This window comes from Ursus americanus, chromosome 24 (genome assembly GCF_024610735.1).
Source record: "Ursus americanus isolate L20-20 chromosome 24, mUrsAme1.1.p, whole genome shotgun sequence".
Taxonomy (NCBI): domain Eukaryota; kingdom Metazoa; phylum Chordata; class Mammalia; order Carnivora; family Ursidae; genus Ursus; species Ursus americanus.
Window position 1 is genome coordinate 7,015,734 of NC_142150.1, and position 16,193 is coordinate 7,031,926.

At 54.4% G+C, this 16,193-nt stretch overlaps 1 protein-coding gene across 2 annotated transcripts in view; it reads right to left on the reverse strand.

Moving 5' to 3' along the window:
- Positions 1–16,193, reverse strand: part of USH1C (USH1 protein network component harmonin) — a 45,662-nt gene that overhangs the window by 20,942 nt on the left and 8,527 nt on the right. For both annotated transcript variants that reach the window (XM_045796607.2, XM_087855333.1), the window contains exons 3-15: positions 15,577–15,720; positions 15,333–15,471; positions 10,966–11,074; positions 10,807–10,831; positions 10,544–10,601; positions 10,138–10,232; positions 8,149–8,233; positions 7,145–7,204; positions 6,946–7,002; positions 6,492–6,634; positions 5,391–5,456; positions 4,908–5,032; positions 1,777–1,850 (exon numbers count right to left, since the gene is read on the reverse strand). In XM_045796607.2, coding sequence (XP_045652563.1) covers positions 1,777–1,850; positions 4,908–5,032; positions 5,391–5,456; positions 6,492–6,634; positions 6,946–7,002; positions 7,145–7,204; positions 8,149–8,233; positions 10,138–10,232; positions 10,544–10,601; positions 10,807–10,831; positions 10,966–11,074; positions 15,333–15,471; positions 15,577–15,720 — 1,180 coding nt within the window. The remainder of the gene's footprint in view (positions 1–1,776; positions 1,851–4,907; positions 5,033–5,390; positions 5,457–6,491; positions 6,635–6,945; positions 7,003–7,144; positions 7,205–8,148; positions 8,234–10,137; positions 10,233–10,543; positions 10,602–10,806; positions 10,832–10,965; positions 11,075–15,332; positions 15,472–15,576; positions 15,721–16,193) is intronic.

The window sequence follows — 16,193 nt, forward strand, 5'->3', positions numbered from 1 at the left end:
TATCTAATCTACAGATATTAACAGCGGCGGTTTCATAATCAAATGCCAAAGTGATTTGGAAAGAAAAAGAACGAGAGTCTTATGGGGCCTGGAGATGCAGTAATAAGATTTAGAGAGAAAGCTCAAGGCCCCAGAGACCAGAAGAACGCATTATCCTGGCACGTGTAGATATTTCCAGGAGAGAGTTAGGACTGGTGTGGCTCTTCGTCTCAACCCGATGCAGCAAATCCCTGCCTGGCAGCCAGTCTCTGTCTGGCACGGCTGGTCTCGCAACCCGTGCTGTGTCTACCCAGCCTGCTATGCCACTGTCTGCCCGTGGCTTCTGTCTTGGCCTCTGGTTCTCACTGACTGAGGAACAAGGTAGAAGCTTCCTGCCATGGCCCTGCCCCTGCCCTGTGCCTCCTGGGGCTAATGCTGATCCAGGCGGTGCCAGATGGTACCCGGGCGGGTCTCACCCCCTGAATCCTTACCCCCACAACGCTTCTGTGACAGCGCCCTGGCGTTTGACGTCAGCGTGACAGGGAGGCGCGGACAGGGTCAGCCCTCCAAGTGAGCAGGTCGGGTCACACCAGTTAGAGTTCACAGGAAAAGAAACGAGGCTTGGAAAGGCCCAAACCCACAGCAAACTCAGTGGCAAATGGCACAGCACTCAGCCTCAGTCCTACCTTGCGGATGGTCGGGAATTTGCCATCGTAACGATAAAACCACCCAAAGGCTATAAGAACACAGAGAACAAAGAGATGAGCCACAGTTGCGCTCAGCCAGGTTCCACAGGCGGCAGCCCAGAGTCGGGATCGCAGGGAGCACGTGGCTCTGGGAGATGAACGGCAGTGCTGGCAGCCCCAACAGCCAAACTGCACCCTCAGTCCCACTCTGCACTCACCTGCGCCCCCTCCCGGGCTACATAGCAGGAGAAAGGCCCCGATTTCCTAGGGCCCCGCCAACCCGCTTCTCCCGGGGACACTGGCTTCAGAAGTCAGTGCCAGAAAACCAGAGATGGCCCTTGTGGGAGGATGAGGTTTTCCAAATCACAGCTGCCGTCTGTGAACACAGAGCTCTGCTGAAAGAGAACGGGGCCGCTCCTGACAGCTCGTCCCTCCGGCCAAGAAGTGGCTCGAGACAAAAGCAAGCCTGGGGCTCTGCCTAGAACGGCTCTCACACAGAACAACACGGCCTTGTCTCATGGCGCAGCCCACGTGCTCCCCTGTCGATGTTGAGAGAGAAGGCCATGCCCGGGGTCGGCTCTGGGAAAGGCAGCTCAGGCAGCAGTGGTCAGATCACCAGGGCACCAGCCCCTTGCTTTCCCCAGGCGACAGCATGACAGGGAAACACCTCGAACCTCAAGCTCCCTGGGCCAGCAGCGACCCCTTAAATCATCACCCACCCTGCCCGGCTTGAGTTCTAGAACAGGATCTTGACAGCCTTCTGCTGCACCAAGCACTACCCACTTCCTTGCTGGATCTTAGGGGATATCTAGGGAGTCCTGACGGAGGGGCCAGAGCAGCAAAGGAAGGAGCTGGGCTTGGGCAGGGCTTAAACATGTGAACCACTGGTCCAGCTGTTTTGGCGTGCATCTGTGGGCCTTCCAGCCCGGTCACCGGTCCTGTCCTCCGGTTTTGGACTAAGTTCTTGGCTGGGCTTGCAGGAGCTTTGCACCCTCCCGTGGTCCCCACCACGTGCTGGCCCCTTAGAGCTGGGTGTCTGCAGGGCTAGCAGTAGGCGGTGGGCAGGGCAAGCAGAGCAGCAAGGCCAGGGAGCGAAGCGGGGACTGCAAACCTGCTCTCCCTGCTCCTCCGTGCCTCCATCCGGGTCATCTGCTGGCTCAAGCTCGGGCTCCACTCCCTGATCAGCTACCCGGGAAAAGAGGACGAAGCTGGTGAACCAAGAGGCACTCGGGAGACCACAAGGCCAGAGGTGCTTCCCAGGAGCCTAATGCCCTACGGCCAGCTTCCTCTACAGGAACTGTGAGGTCAGGGGCAGGAACAGGGCCCAGACGCCCAGACCAAACTGCTGTGCTCTGGGATGGTGCATGCAGTGCTTTCAACCTCGGAAGCTTTAGTTTTCCTACCTGTAAAACGGGGTAACAACAGGGGCCTCTGATCTGACAGTCAAGTGAGAAATTTTTGCAGGGCATTCCGTTGATACTTGGGAAGTGAGGGACAGAGGATGGGAGTATCTGAGTATTACACACGCTCAGTGCCAAGGGCTTACGATGCAAGAACAGATCCTCCTGGCTGCTTCTTAACTGCCGTGGGAACTCTGGGTCCTTGGGGGATGTCAGAGCTATGTGGGCAGGGTCCGGGATCCAGAGGGGGTGAGGAGATTCCAAAGAGGAAAGGGGAGACATGTGGTTAGGAAGACATGAATTTTGACATCACGTGGAGAATAGCAAATCATCCCTTCCAGTGCCTTCCGACCTGGACTTTGGCCTCCCTATGACTGTGGAAGGTAGTGTATGAGTCTGCTGTGAGCTGCTTATTAATATTTCAAATATTAATTAGAAGAGCTTGCCCATTCATTTATGAAAAGGCTGTAAATTAAGTTCCTTTGCTTTTGGCTCAGTTTAGGTTTACTCAACAGTGGAACATTGACGCTTTCTTGCAAACAAGAATGACTACTTAATAAAACAATAGGAAAACAAATGATTAATTAATGGTATGATAGGAAAAACCTCCACTTCTAAACCATGGGGTCTCTTGGGGGTGGAGGTTAATTGATGGGGTCCTTGATGGAGAGAAAAGCCTAGAAATATCTTATTTAAAACCTCATCTCCCAAGGCTCCTTCCAGCTCTAGGATCCTTAACAACCCCCTCCCTCATTGCTGGGGTTAAAGAAAGCTCTTCTGGGGGCCTCTTGACAATCTATCCTGCCTCAGCAGAATGTTGGGGTTCTGTTGGGTCAGCCATGGGGAGGCAGGCAGTGCCCCTGGGACAGGGGGTGGTGAGAGAAGCAGCCAGTCTGACCGACATTGTTAGAATGAGGGGCTCCCTTTTCCAGGCAAGAGATGCTCCACACTCTTTCCTGTCTGTTCAAAAATGTGTGGTCCCTCCCTCACAGGCACAAACCCCCGAGTCAGGTATAACCTACTGGCTAACTGGGCCCCAGAGCTGAAGAGTGGCCAGGGAGGAGCCGGCGGTGGGCTGGTCCCTGTGGGCCCAGCACAACAGGGACTGGTCCAGCCTCCCAGGGATGGGGAGAGAGGCAGGAACTGAGCTGGCTCGGTGGAGACCTTCCTGCATTTCCTGACTTATTTCCAAACGAGCTGAAGTGGCCAGTGCATCTGGAGATGGAGATGGATGGAAGCAGCAGCTGCCCTAGGTCAGGCAGCCAGGCTTGGGGCATCAATCCCATGCTTTGCTCATTCCCTTAGAAAACACTTCTATCTTCAAGCAAAGGGAAAGTTCTTGCTCCTTTTATTCAAGAAGATTGATTTGGTTTAAGAGCACTAAATAAATAGCTAGCTAGAGAAAGGGCTTTTATTTTTTATAGCTCCTGAGAGGGTGTGTTTGCTCTGAAGCCAAGACCCAGTTTCTAGAAAGGTACTAAATTGACTGGGATTACTTTCACGAGAAGCAATTAAAATCGATTTCTCTCCTTCTGAAGCTCCTGTTTCACTCATAAGAGCAAATTAGCTCCCTGTCTAAAACACAGATTATTCACCAGGAATTTAGCTCTGGCCACATCCTCAACTAATACCAAATGTCAGGGGGGAGGCTGATGAGAGCTTGCTTTGTCCTTCAGAGAGGACCCGGAGATGACACCATGCCCTGCTGCCAGGAAGGAATGTGCTAGCAGATGTTTGCCCTGCACCCAGGGAGGAAGCCCAGAAGCCCAGCCCAACCTCTTCGTTGACCCAAGTGGCCTGTGTTGGCAAGTTGATGATGTCCCTCTAGGGCTCGGGTATGCTCTAAAGTCGGGGCCAGAATTGTCCAGACCCCATCATAAGATCCCGAATGGCTGCGACACAGCAGAGACGGGGAACCCCATATCTAGAGGTTCTCAGGTCATCTGAGCACAATCGGCTGCAGTAGAACTGGCCCTTTGTCACGTAAAGTGAGTTAGGCTCAATCTGGAAACCTGGACTCGTGGTTGCTACGGCCCCTAAGCTACCTTGCTTGGCTTCCTGCCACCAGCCCACCAGGCAGCACAGAGATTGAGCCCCCACTTTGCCTGGTGGTGTGAGCTGCCCTGTGAAGAGACATCCTGGCAGTTGGGGTTGAGAGGTGGACTGGGGAGCAGGTGGCGGAGGCCTGCCCTGAAACTGGTTGTAAGAACCTAGGACAGACGAAGAAAGGAGGTACGAAGGGCAGAGGGAGCTGAGGCCCCAGGATGGCTGCAGTGTGGGCCTAGGAGGGGTCAGTCCTCTCCCTGCCTCCATCCTGGAAGGGGGGTGACCACAGCCCACACACAGGGATGCAGGTGGCAGGGGCGCTCAGGTAAGCTCTCCCCACAGTTACCGCTCAGCCTTGGACCACCGATCCTCTCCAACATGAGCACTTCCCCTCTTCCTGGCTGCTGTTGCCCCCAGCTCTGACTCACGGCCAGGTGGGACGTGGACACAACACCCAGCAAGCCAGGATGACGGTCCCATGAGCCACTCGCTTTTGCCACAGCTTTCCATTCCCTGGTCAGCAGCCCAAGGGCAGGAGAGATCCATCTGCCTGAGTCTGTGTTGTGGGGGAGAGCCTGGCAGCAGGCCCCTGAGGACAAGGGGGCAGACAGATCCCGCCCACCCCAGGGCCCTGGCACACGGCTGCCCCTCCATGAAGAAAATGCATCCCAGGGAGTCATGACCTCTTCACCCGGGGAGGTGGTGGTGAGTGGAGGAAGACCGGCATCTCTGTCTAGACACTCCCCAAACCCCCAGCCCCAGAAGGAAGCCCCCTCCCCCGGCACACGATACGTACACTTAGGCTTGCGAAGGGGTATTGGGTGCACTTCGGCGGTGATGGTTTTAGGTGAGAGCAGCTGTTGCTTTGAGCCCCAGTCTTCTTCCCACTGCTTCTTAAACTTCTCCTCCTCTTCTATAATCCTGAAATAAGATCCCCATGCCTGTGACTGGGGTCAGGACTTTCGCAGGCCCGCCGTCTGCTTACGGGGAGACCCCACACAGCCTGGGGAGAGGCCGCGCAGCGTTAGCCGCAGTGAACAAGACACAGACCCTGGTACTTGTATTCTGCGTCGAGTGGGAACGCCAGCCTGGGGATTACAAGACTGTGTTCTAGTTACCCCAACATGAGGACTTTCCTAGGGCTACTGAATGGCTACAGATAAAGGAGGACCCACGAGGGGACTAGAGGGCCAGGCAAAGTGGGCCTGGAGGTAGCCTCTGTCCAGCCACGATCCTGACACAGACAGGTGTGTGCAGACATGTGGACCCGGGCACTCACTGTTCCATCTCCTGCTGGTATCTTTCGTTCTCCTCTGCTGCCTTCTGGGCAATTTCCTTTTTCCTTCTGAAACACAAATTCAGATTGGCCTGTTGGAGTCCATGTGAGAGAAGCGAACTCTTCTTGTAGCTAATTCCTGATTTGAAAAAGGTTTAAAATCTTTCTTCCAGGCTCCCTTCCAAGGATGCCGGGCCCAGATTTGGATGCCAGGGAAGCGGGTCCAACAAAATCTGGGCCCTGGGCTCTGGTGTGGTTTCGTCTGGCACTGCTGAGCAGAGATTCTGTGCTGCCAGGGATGGGAGGCAGATCGACGCAGGCCACACTCTGTGCGTCGACCTGCAAATATTTAGATAAAGTGGCTGAGGATAGGCAGGGCCTGGCTGGCGTAAGGTCCTTCAGGAGGAGGGCCCCAGACCCCAGGTAGTCAGGGCTGCTGGCCAAGGCCAGGCCAATGGGGCGAGGTACCACCGGGGCTGGTTCTGCAGGCTGATTCTGTGATGGGGAAGAGGCGAAGATCCTGTCCACCTTCCTGTCCCAAATTCTTTTTACACTCCTAGGATGTACCTGGATTTGGATTTTGACAGTATGGCTTTTTTCCTGTGTGTGACTTGCTCACCACATTTATTTTCTCAGTCCATCATCTCAACCAACCCCAGGAAGAGCAGGCCTTATTACCACAGACAGGAGTGAATCCCAGCTTGGCCATATATGACTTTGTTCGCAAGTGGCTTAACCTCTCTGAGTTAAGACCTCTCAGTCTCCTCACCTCTAAAATGGCTTAATACCACCTATCTTCCAGAGCTCTGCTGGGAATTAAGTAAAACATAAACAAGAGGCTGATACCAAGCCAGCCACATGACTGATACTCAACAAATGTTAGCTACTGCTAGTAGCATCCATTTTCCACGCTCCTGGGTTTTAGAAGTCAGGGGCTCTCCTCAGCTACAAGGGAAGATGCTGGTGGTCTGGAGGCTAGGGATGGATGCACGAGCCCCCCTGAACCCATGTGATCTGAGGACAGGCCTCAGGGGGGCAGGCGACGCTGGCCCAGGACACCGGGCGGGGGAGGGGCACGGGAGGCCCGGCGGCCGCTGCACTCACTGTCGCTCCATCTCCTGCTGCTCCCGGAGGATCTTGTTGGACTCCATGGCCAGCCGCTTCTGCATGAGAAGCTCCTGCCGCTGCAGCTCGCGCTGCCGCGCCTCCTCCAGCCGCTCCCGGTCTGTCAGGAACAGCTCCCGGCCCTCAGGGAGTGAAAAGAGGCCCCTTGCTCAGTGTCCCGGGGAACCTGGGCACCCACGGCCACAGCCCTGGGGACCGAGACGCAGGCTGTCTTCTTATGGCCGTGGCCCCCGTGTCAGCCACCGTGGCTCCCGTTGTCTCTGGACAAGCTTCTCCTGGCTGGGCAGAGATCTCTCCCTCCGCTCGGTCAGAGTTTCCGTAATGGAGACCCTCCGGCCTTTTCTAGGAGTGTGTGGCAGAGATCAAGGGTCTGAATGGCTGGGGCTGGAGGTCAGGGGTCACGGGGCCCCCTACCAGGGCATTCTGGACTTACGGCTCCAGCTACGATGGAGATGGTCAGGCTGCGGCTACTCTTCAGCACGTTCACGGCCTGGGGGGACAAGGGGACAGACCAGAGCAGCTCGAGGCCTCCAGAGAGCACAGACGGTCTCAGACCCCGTGGCCGGTGGAGGGGCGTGAGACGTGAAGGGCAGACGGGATAACGGCCAGCAGCTGAAGACCCCGGATCTCACCTCCTTGTGGTCCAGGTTCGAGAAGTCGATGCCATTGACTTCGACAATCTGGTCCCCTGTCTGGTGGAGAAATGGAGAGGGATCAGCGTGTTTGCACTCTCTGTAAACCCACTCATCTGCAGGAAGGGCTTCCCCTGGCGGCCAGGGTCAGAGGTTGAGTCTTCAAGTGGCTGCACCTCAACTGTGTTCCTGATGAACACAGCAGTTAGAAAGCTCTGATGGGATCTTCCCAGGGCACCTCCACTTCATATCTCTTTTATCAGCTCTCAAATATTATACCATTAGAGGTTCATTCCTTTGGCTGAATTTATGACATTTGCTTTCAAAACTCAATTTGTAGACATAGGAGCCTTTGGGTTTCTCATATAGCAGAGGCTGTGTTGAGCCATAATAATAATTTGTATAATAGCTAACATTCGTCAATCCCTTACTATGTGCCACACACAGTTGGAAGCATATGGTATTAATTCATTTAATCCACACAATGACCCTAGAAGGAAGGCTAGTGCCCCCATTTCATAGGAGAGGAAACTGAAGCACAGAAACAGGAGTAACTTGTCCAAAGTAGAGAGTAAGAGTTCTGGGTCTTGCACCAGACCACGTAGGTTTGAATTCCAGCCCAATCACACTAGGTATATGATTTTGGAAAAATCACACACTTTCTGCAGGTCTCCGTTTCTCCATCTGTAAAATGAGGATAATGACAGTACCTAATTCTCAGCGTTCTTATAAATTTTAAAGGGCTCAGAACAAAGACCTTCCCAGTAAACAAGCAGTGCATGTCAGTTCTTATTATCACTACATTGCTAAGCTCGGGACCAAAGGCTCTCGGAGCTGGGAGACGACTGTAGAAAGATCAAGTGTGAAGCCTTCCCTCGGGGGTGGGTAGGACTCAGCAGCCAGTGGCTGCCGACAGAGGGCTATGTGGGAAGGCCTGTGCCTCTGTCGCTGTGTGATCATCGTCTGACCCATGCCCCCACTGGGGTCGTCTCAGGGCGGCTCACCTCCAACCCCACCTCTGCAGACAGGGAGCCAGGCTTGACATGGCTGATAAAGATGCCGGGCTTCTGGACAGGCCCGCTGGAGATGCTGCGGAAGAGATGGGAGATGCTGGTGAGGCTCTGCTCATCCCTGCAGCATTGTTCACTCTCAGTGTCCTGTCCCCTCTGCTTGCATGTCCGGTGCTCTGGCCCCTCAGATCCGGGTCACCCATGAGTCTCAGTTACCCATGGTGCTCCACCATTTACCTGTCCAGCCTCATTTCCCCATGGCAAAAGCTGTCCCATCCCTCACCCAATATACGGCACAGGCTGTTTCTTCTCTCTTTCTAGCACTTTCTTATTCATTTCTTAAGACTCAAATGCTATCTCTTCTACAAGGTTCTCACCAAACTCCTTATTCTATCCCCAAGACTCAGCTAGTTGCTCCCTCCTCAGTGCTCCCAAGATACCTACACCAAGGATGGCATTTGTATTGTCATTTTCCCCTCCCACATCTGTGCCAGACATCACTAATTGATCACAGCACTCTTTTCCACCAAACCTAGATACAGCCTTAGAGTTCTTTTCAAAGCACAGTCGACCCTTGAACAACCCGGGTTACAACTGCATGGGTCCACTTATATGTGGATTTCTTACAGTACATGCTGTAAACGTATGTTCTCTTCCTTATGATTTTCTTTTTCTTTCTTTCTCTTTCTTTCTTTCTTTTTTTTTTTTAAAGATTTTATTCATTTATTTGACACAGAGAGAGAGAGAGACAGCCAGCGAGAGAGGGAACACAAGCAGGGGGAGTGGGAGAGGAAGAAGCAGGCTCCCAGCACAGCAAGGAGCCCGATGTGGGGCTCGATCCCAGGACTCCGGGATCACGCCCTGAGCTGAAAGCAGACACTTAACAACTGAGCCACCCAGGCGCCTCTCTTCCTTATGATTTTTTTAACAACGGTTTCTTTTCCCTAGCTTACTTTACCGTAAGCATACAGTATATAATATGTAAAACACAAAATATGTGTTAAGCAACCGTTGATGTTACTGGCAAGGCTTCTGGTCAACAGTAGTCAAATTTGGGAGGCGTCAAAAGTTATGCATGAATTTTGGACTGGGCAGGGGGTCAGCACCCCGACCCTCGCATTATTCAAGGGTCAACTGCAGTACTCCAGGCAGCCACCACTAACTGATTAGAAATAGCACGGGATGGGAGACCTGTCTGCCGTCTCTGACGCAGAACACAATTCCGTCAGAGTCCTTGCCACTTACTGCTGTAACTATTCAGTGGCTTCCATGTTCCCGATATTCTATAGTCTAATCTCTTAGGAAGGAGGGACTTTTTTATCACTTACGCTTGGCCGAGAAGTGTTGAATAAAAGTGAACGGATGGAAATAATACAAAAAACTTACATAGTAACAGCTACTGTTTGACAGCCGCTTACTGCCTGCTGGGCACTAAGCTGGTACTTACCTCTGTCACCTCATCCCTCCTCCCAACAACTGGCTTTGTGGGTATTCTTATCCCCAATTTATAGGGGGGAAACTCGGCTCAGCGTGGCTAAGTGACTAGTCCGAGGTTCGAGAGCTCGTAGATGGCGAGCAGGGCTGGAACCTAGCCCTATAACGGTAGCGCCTGTGTGCTTAATAAGAACACCCCACGTGGCCCGTCTGCAATTCCCTGGCTGCGACCTAAGGAAGCCCACAAGGTAATAAATGAAAAGGGAACTGTAACAGAGATGACCAGCTGGACAGGTTCCTTTTGCAGTGACTTGAGGGCCCACCCAAGGAACATGGCTCTTCCTTTGGGCCTCAGTTTCCTCATCTGTACAATGGGCCTGTTAGAGCTGTCCCTCTGGCCATATAGGGCTGTTGTGAAGCGCAGGGAAGAAATCAGGCCCCGAGGAAGTGTCATCCCCTCAGAAGCAGAAGTGAGAAAGGGGAGCGGTGTTAGGGGTCTACTGGGGTCACTGGCCATGAGTGAGCCTCAGGGCATGCCTGCCCCCCCACCTGCAGCCAAGGCCCCGGGATCCCACCAGGCTGATGAAGACCTTCTTCTCCTTGCTGTCCCGAGTGCCAGGGAAGCTCAGGCTACTCCGTCCACCCTGGAGGAAGGATGGGATAAGGGTCACTGGGCGTCCACGTCTGTGCAAGTGGCCTCTTAACTTCATAAAGCCCTTTAGAGCAAGCACTGTCCCCACATAAGACCGCTCGCCGTTCTGTCCCTGGGGGCTATGTCTGCACCCGCTGGGCCTGGCTGAGGGCCCACCACCCTCAGGGACATTCTGGATGCCCTGGGGGCCTGCCCGAAACCCCTGAACTCACATTTCTGGGGCAAGCCCTCCCTTTGGGACCGGCTGCCCCTCCTTGAAGACAACCCCATCCAGGCCGCATCACAGGTGTCCCTAGCCCTTACCCCGGATTCTGACACAAACTGATCCACATACTGCCATTTGAGGGGCTCGTCAGGAGAGCTGGGGGGAAGGGAAAGGAGAAGAGCAGTCATTAGAGAGAGATGTCTGAGGAGCCAGGCTCCAAATCCAGATCGGCCCGTCTGGAGCCTCCAGCCACCGCTGGCCCGGGAGCAGTGCTGGCCTGGCTGAAGCCAGACCCTGCGGCCAATCCCAGGACCCTGAGCCCACAGCAAAGAGTCTGTCTGCAGAGGAATGTCCTGCTTACCTCTTCACAGGAATCAGGCCAATGTCTGTGGGAGAAAGGCATGGGGGTTAGGACGGCTCCTCCGCCCTCCCCTCCTCCCCCAGGAGCTGGGGACCCCGCTGCCTCCCCCAGCCTAGCCCGCCCCTCTAACAGTGCCCGCTGCCCTCTGGCCTCACTCACGTCTCACTTTGATGGACACAGTCTTCTTGGTGCGGATGAGGTCGATGACCTCCTCGTGGGTACAGGCGGAGATGGAATAGCCATTGATGCGGACGATCTCATCCCCCACCTTGGCCACAGACAGAGGGAATGAGCACCGGGTTGAGGGGGCATCTGGCAGCTGGGCAGGCGTGCCCCCAGATGCCCTGGGCCTGCTCTCCAGGAAAAGGGACGATGACCATGCCTTCCCTCAGAAGAAACCTTGGTATGTACCCTAGTTCCTTGTTATGACCAACCTACCCTCCATCAGCCTGAGGGGTCCCACGGTGGTGCCACGTCCAAGCAGCCCTTCTGGCCCATTTTGCAGATGGGAGAACCCACACGGGAGGTGAGAGGCACCGAGAGTGGGTAGCAGAGCTGGAGCTAGAACTCAGGACTCTATCCCCTCACTCCAGTGCCCCCTTTGCCCTACTGGGTCACCGTCAGGTTCTGGAACCCATGCAAAGGGCGATCCTTCACCGAGATTCAAGCAGCTCTTCTTTGACCTTTGTCCCACCCCGCCCCAAGGAGCAGGCTCTCCTGTCCTTGGTCATCACTGTAACACCGCACCTGAGTCAGGGTGGGGAACCTCCGTGATTCCTGACTCAAGTGATTCCTCCGTGATTCCTAACTCTGCCCCAGCCCTGACCTCCGAATTCCCAGGCTGGGCGTTAGCAAAGATCCGGGAACAAACCCAAGGCTTTGGCATCGGATGACCTGGATTCAAACCCCTGCTTCTATTCTTCTTCAGTGAAGTACCCTGGGTAATTCTCTTTTTAAAATTTTTATTACTCAAAAAAAATCATTTTTTAGTTCGCTTTCTGACTCTGTGCTTGGGCTTTCAACACTTTCACACTGCTGCTCTGCTCCCACTAAGGAAAGCACGCTTGAGCCCGTCACAAACACACCTAGCACACCTGGAACACCACCGGCCCTGCTGGCGTGTTTTTTCATTTTAGACAACCTCCCAAGAACTGTAGGTGCTGGGGCGCCTGGGTGGCGCAGTCAGTTAAGCATCCGACTCTTGGTTTTGGCTCCGGTGTTGCTCTCAGGGCCCTGAGATCGAGCCCCACGTTGGGCTCTGCGCTCCGTACAGAACCTGCTTGTCCCTCTCCCTCAGCTCCTACCCCCACGCTCTCTCGCTCTCCTCTCTCTCTCATAAATAAATCATCTTAAAAAAAAGAACTATAGGTGTCACAGCACAAACTCCTCGGAGGTGGCCTGGGCACACGCCACATGCGGAGTCTGGTGCCTTCCCAACCGTCTTGGTCTAAAGGTCAACGATTCTGTTAGCAGGGACTCAGGACAACCTCATTTTGTTCGAGGCTGTTCTGTAGAAAAGCCTGTGGAGATATGCCAAACGCTGGAGCATTCGGAATGCCTATGGATGCTGTCCCCAGAAGAGGGAAAAAGGACCTGGGCAAGTCTCTTGAACTTTCTGAACCTCAGTTCCTCTCATCTGTAAACAGGAAATGCTCTGGTCGCTGTGAGAATTACATAAGCATGTCCGTGTAAAGCCGGCCAGCACCTGGCACACGGTCAGTAATCAATACATGGTCACTATTATTCTCATTCGTCGGGCCCGAGCCCTACATACTCCCACCCTCCTCGCAGGACTTCAGGCGTCATTAGACTGGGACAGACAGGGGCTCACAGGCCTGCAGGGCCAGCCCTGGACACAGATCTGCGGTGAGCTCAGCCCCTGCGGGATGCTGCCGCGGACCCCTCCGAGCGCCTTGGCTCTGGGCATCAGTCCAGAAGCTCCTCACCTCATAGCTGTGGGGCTAGAAGGACCCTCAGACATTGGATGAAACTGGGGCCCAGGGAGGTGATGTTTTGTGTAAGGTCACCGGCCATTAGCTGCCAAACAGGGACTGGATCCTGGAGGCCCCTCTCCAGTCTGAGGACGGCCTAAGCCAGCTGGCGGCTTCACTCACACCACATGTACCGTCCTTTGGGGACTTGTTGGTACATGTGGGGGACGCAACTTGACTCTGTGGGGTCCGGGAGCTGGGTGGGCACACAGCCTTGTGAGGGGTTTGGCTAGGCCAACTCCCATGGTCTACAACACCCCTACAGTGTAACCTTCTCAATATTGCCATCTGAATGCTTCCGTTCCACACCCCAACACAGACCCCAGTCTTCTCAGGGGCCTGATGAGAGTGGCAAGGGGCTCAAAAAGGTGCCAGAGGGAGGTTTCACTAAAGAACTCTCTAGGTTTCTGGGGACACCTCATGTGAGGAGAGCAGTTGGGCTAGTTCCTTGCACCCACTTTTCACAGCAACTCTGTTTCTGTTAATCAGATGGGGAAACTGAAGCTCAGAGAACCAAAGTGATCTGCTCAAGGTCACCTGGTTAATAAACAGTGTTGCTGGGATTCGCAGTCAGGCCCCTACTGACAACGAGTGCTGTCTCTTGGGCATCAGGAAGCAGAGAGGAAGGGCACCTGGCCAAGCCTGGCTGCAGTCCCCCGCATCCTGTCCTCTCCGGATTCTTGCCACCTGTCACGGGTGACCTCAAGTCCCATAGGAAAGGCAGAGATTACTCTGTCCATTTTACAGCTGGGACAACCCAGGCACACAGAACCATCCTCTAGCCCCGGATGACAGAGCATGTTGTGCAGAGCAGAGGGCCTAGCTTCAGAGAGGACACACCTGAAAAAAAAAACCTAATATATATCCAGGGGGTAGACCAAACTGGTCAAATCAGCAGGGCCTTCAGTCCAGCCAGGCTGGGTCTGAACAGTCTCTCCCCTGCCTTCCAGAATCTTCTCCTCTCTTCAGATCTCAGGCATGAGAGCTTCCCAGAAACATGAGCCCCAGACAGGTGAATGGAGGCAGACGTTTCCCCAAGCTCCTCTGAGTGAGGTTCCCTGTCTTGTTCCTAAAGGGAACCCGTTTGGGACCCCAGTCAGAATGATTCCCACACAACTCCTGGCTCAGGCGACACTATCAGCTTTCCTCTAGCTCTCGCTCCAGCGCGGAGCTCTGCAAAAGGCCCTTTGTGCAAAGGCCACAATGAGATGACGATCTGAGGGACAGGGGCACAAAGGACAGATGAGCCCGTCAGCCCAAGAAAGAGAAGATAATTTATAAGCCTGAGAAACAGGTGGGAAGGTAAAACTCTTAAGTTTCATTAAAATCCCTGATGTCCCCAATCATGGAGGCATCGCTGAGAAATGCTTGTCCTAGGAGGTGAGTTCGCCCTGGAAAAAAAAGAGGGCCTCAGTCGATGCCAAGAGAGGAGCTCATTATGTTTTTTCTCCGGCTGTGTTTCTGGGCTGGAAAATGTGCCCCACAGGAGAGGGGTAATGGAGTGGCTGAAATTTCAGCCGCCACCGGCGAGCCGTGAGACAGGGATTTAGAACAAAGCAATGTCTGTCAGCTCCCACTTCCCACCTCCCGCTCCACGGGGTCTGAACCGTAAGTCCTGGGCCCCCCGAAAGCCCCTGTCTTGGCAGCCTGATAACAAACAAAGGAGGCAGCTTTGGGAGGGGCTGGGAGGGCCTCTTCTATCTGGGCACACAAAAACACAGCTCTGGCCTCCAGCAGCAGCGAGATCTGGAGGTCGGCCGATCTCTGCTCAGACACGGAGGTGTGGGACCCCACGGGAGAGGCAGCTGGGGTGCTGAGGAGAGATCCCTGGGCTTGGCAGTCAGGAGACCTGGGTTCAGATCCCGACTCTGCCACTTACTGGCTGTAACTCTAGTCAAGTCTCTGAGCCTCTATAACCCCGTCAGATGGGGAAGATATAGTGAGAACCAGTTGTGAGCACATTGCCTGGCACAATATAGGTGTTTATTAAATCTCCCTCTCTGCTTACTTAACAAACACATAGCACTCTGTGTGGGGCACTTTTAATAAGTACTTTATAATATAAATCCACTTACTCCTCATGACAACCCGATGAGGTAGGGAGTGTTATCATTATCCCCACTTTATAGATGAGAAAACTGAGGCATGGGGTTAAGTAATTTCACCACAGTCTCATAACTCATGAGTAGCAAAGCCAGGACAGTCTGGCTCTGGGGTCTATACACCACACTGGGATTTCCTTTTCTCTTCCAGTAAAAGGCCGCACGTCCAAAGCTTCAATTGCCAGGACATCACTACACTCCTCCTTCGGGAAGCAGGGAAAGGGGGTGTGAAATGCAGCAGCCAGCTTCCCAGGTGGACTGAAGAGAACAGGCAATTGCCTGAGCCTGATTTCTATGGGCCCGAGGAAAATCTGTCAGGATGTGTCAGCTTCTTTCTTGCCCGAAGTCTCAGAAAGTGAGGCGACCACGTTCTGTGGGGAGGCAGGAAGCCTGAGGCCCTGACCCCCCATTCCGCTGGACTCTGCTCGCTCACCTGGAGCCCGACGCTGTCTGCCTGACCGCCTTTGATGAGGTGGGAGATGAAGAGCCCGCAGCCGAACTCGAGGCCCCCACGAACGCTGAGGCCGAGGCCTTCGGGGTGCAGACGGTCCAGACGCACCTCCTTCAGCTTCCTGCCATAGGAGAGGTCAGGGATGGCCCATTCGCTAGTGAGTGACCCTGTCCATCCCAGGTGACCTCTGCCACCCCTGCCTCTGGCCTGGTGGTGCCCCCTGTACCTGGAGCGCCGGGGCGTCAGCTGGTCGTACTCCACCTGGTGCTTCAGCGGGATCAGGGGCCTGATGGCGTCAAACAGTGGCAGGCGGCTAGGCTCATTGATGACCAGCTTCAGGTCTCCCACTAGCACGGCCACATCCATGGTTCTGCAGAGACACGGGAAATACCAGGAGCCTCACCCATGCCCGTGGCCTCTGACACCCAAGGATTCCCAGAGGAAGCAGTCCCAGGCTGAGTCCCCACCCCCTGGGTCCAGGCCCTGGAAATGGAGAGAACGCTCCTGAAAAGCCCGGAGACCCTAACTTTGGGCCAGGTGCCTCATAAGAGCTTCATTCTGTTCCATTAAATGTCACAAGGAAACTGGCGAGGTGGGGATTGCTAACCCATTCTACAGATGAACTCAAGCCGGGATTCAAACTGAGCTCTGCCTAATTCTGAAGCCCGGGATCTCTCCAGCCAGAAGACTTCATGGGAGACACTGGTGACCCCAATCGTACCCTGGACCCCCACTTCTGCTCCACGGCTAAGCTCTGTCAAGTCTGCCCTCATCGTATCTCACATGACTCCTCCTCACCCCGTTCAGACCCTCAGCATCTCCAGCCTGCACTTCTCCAGCTGT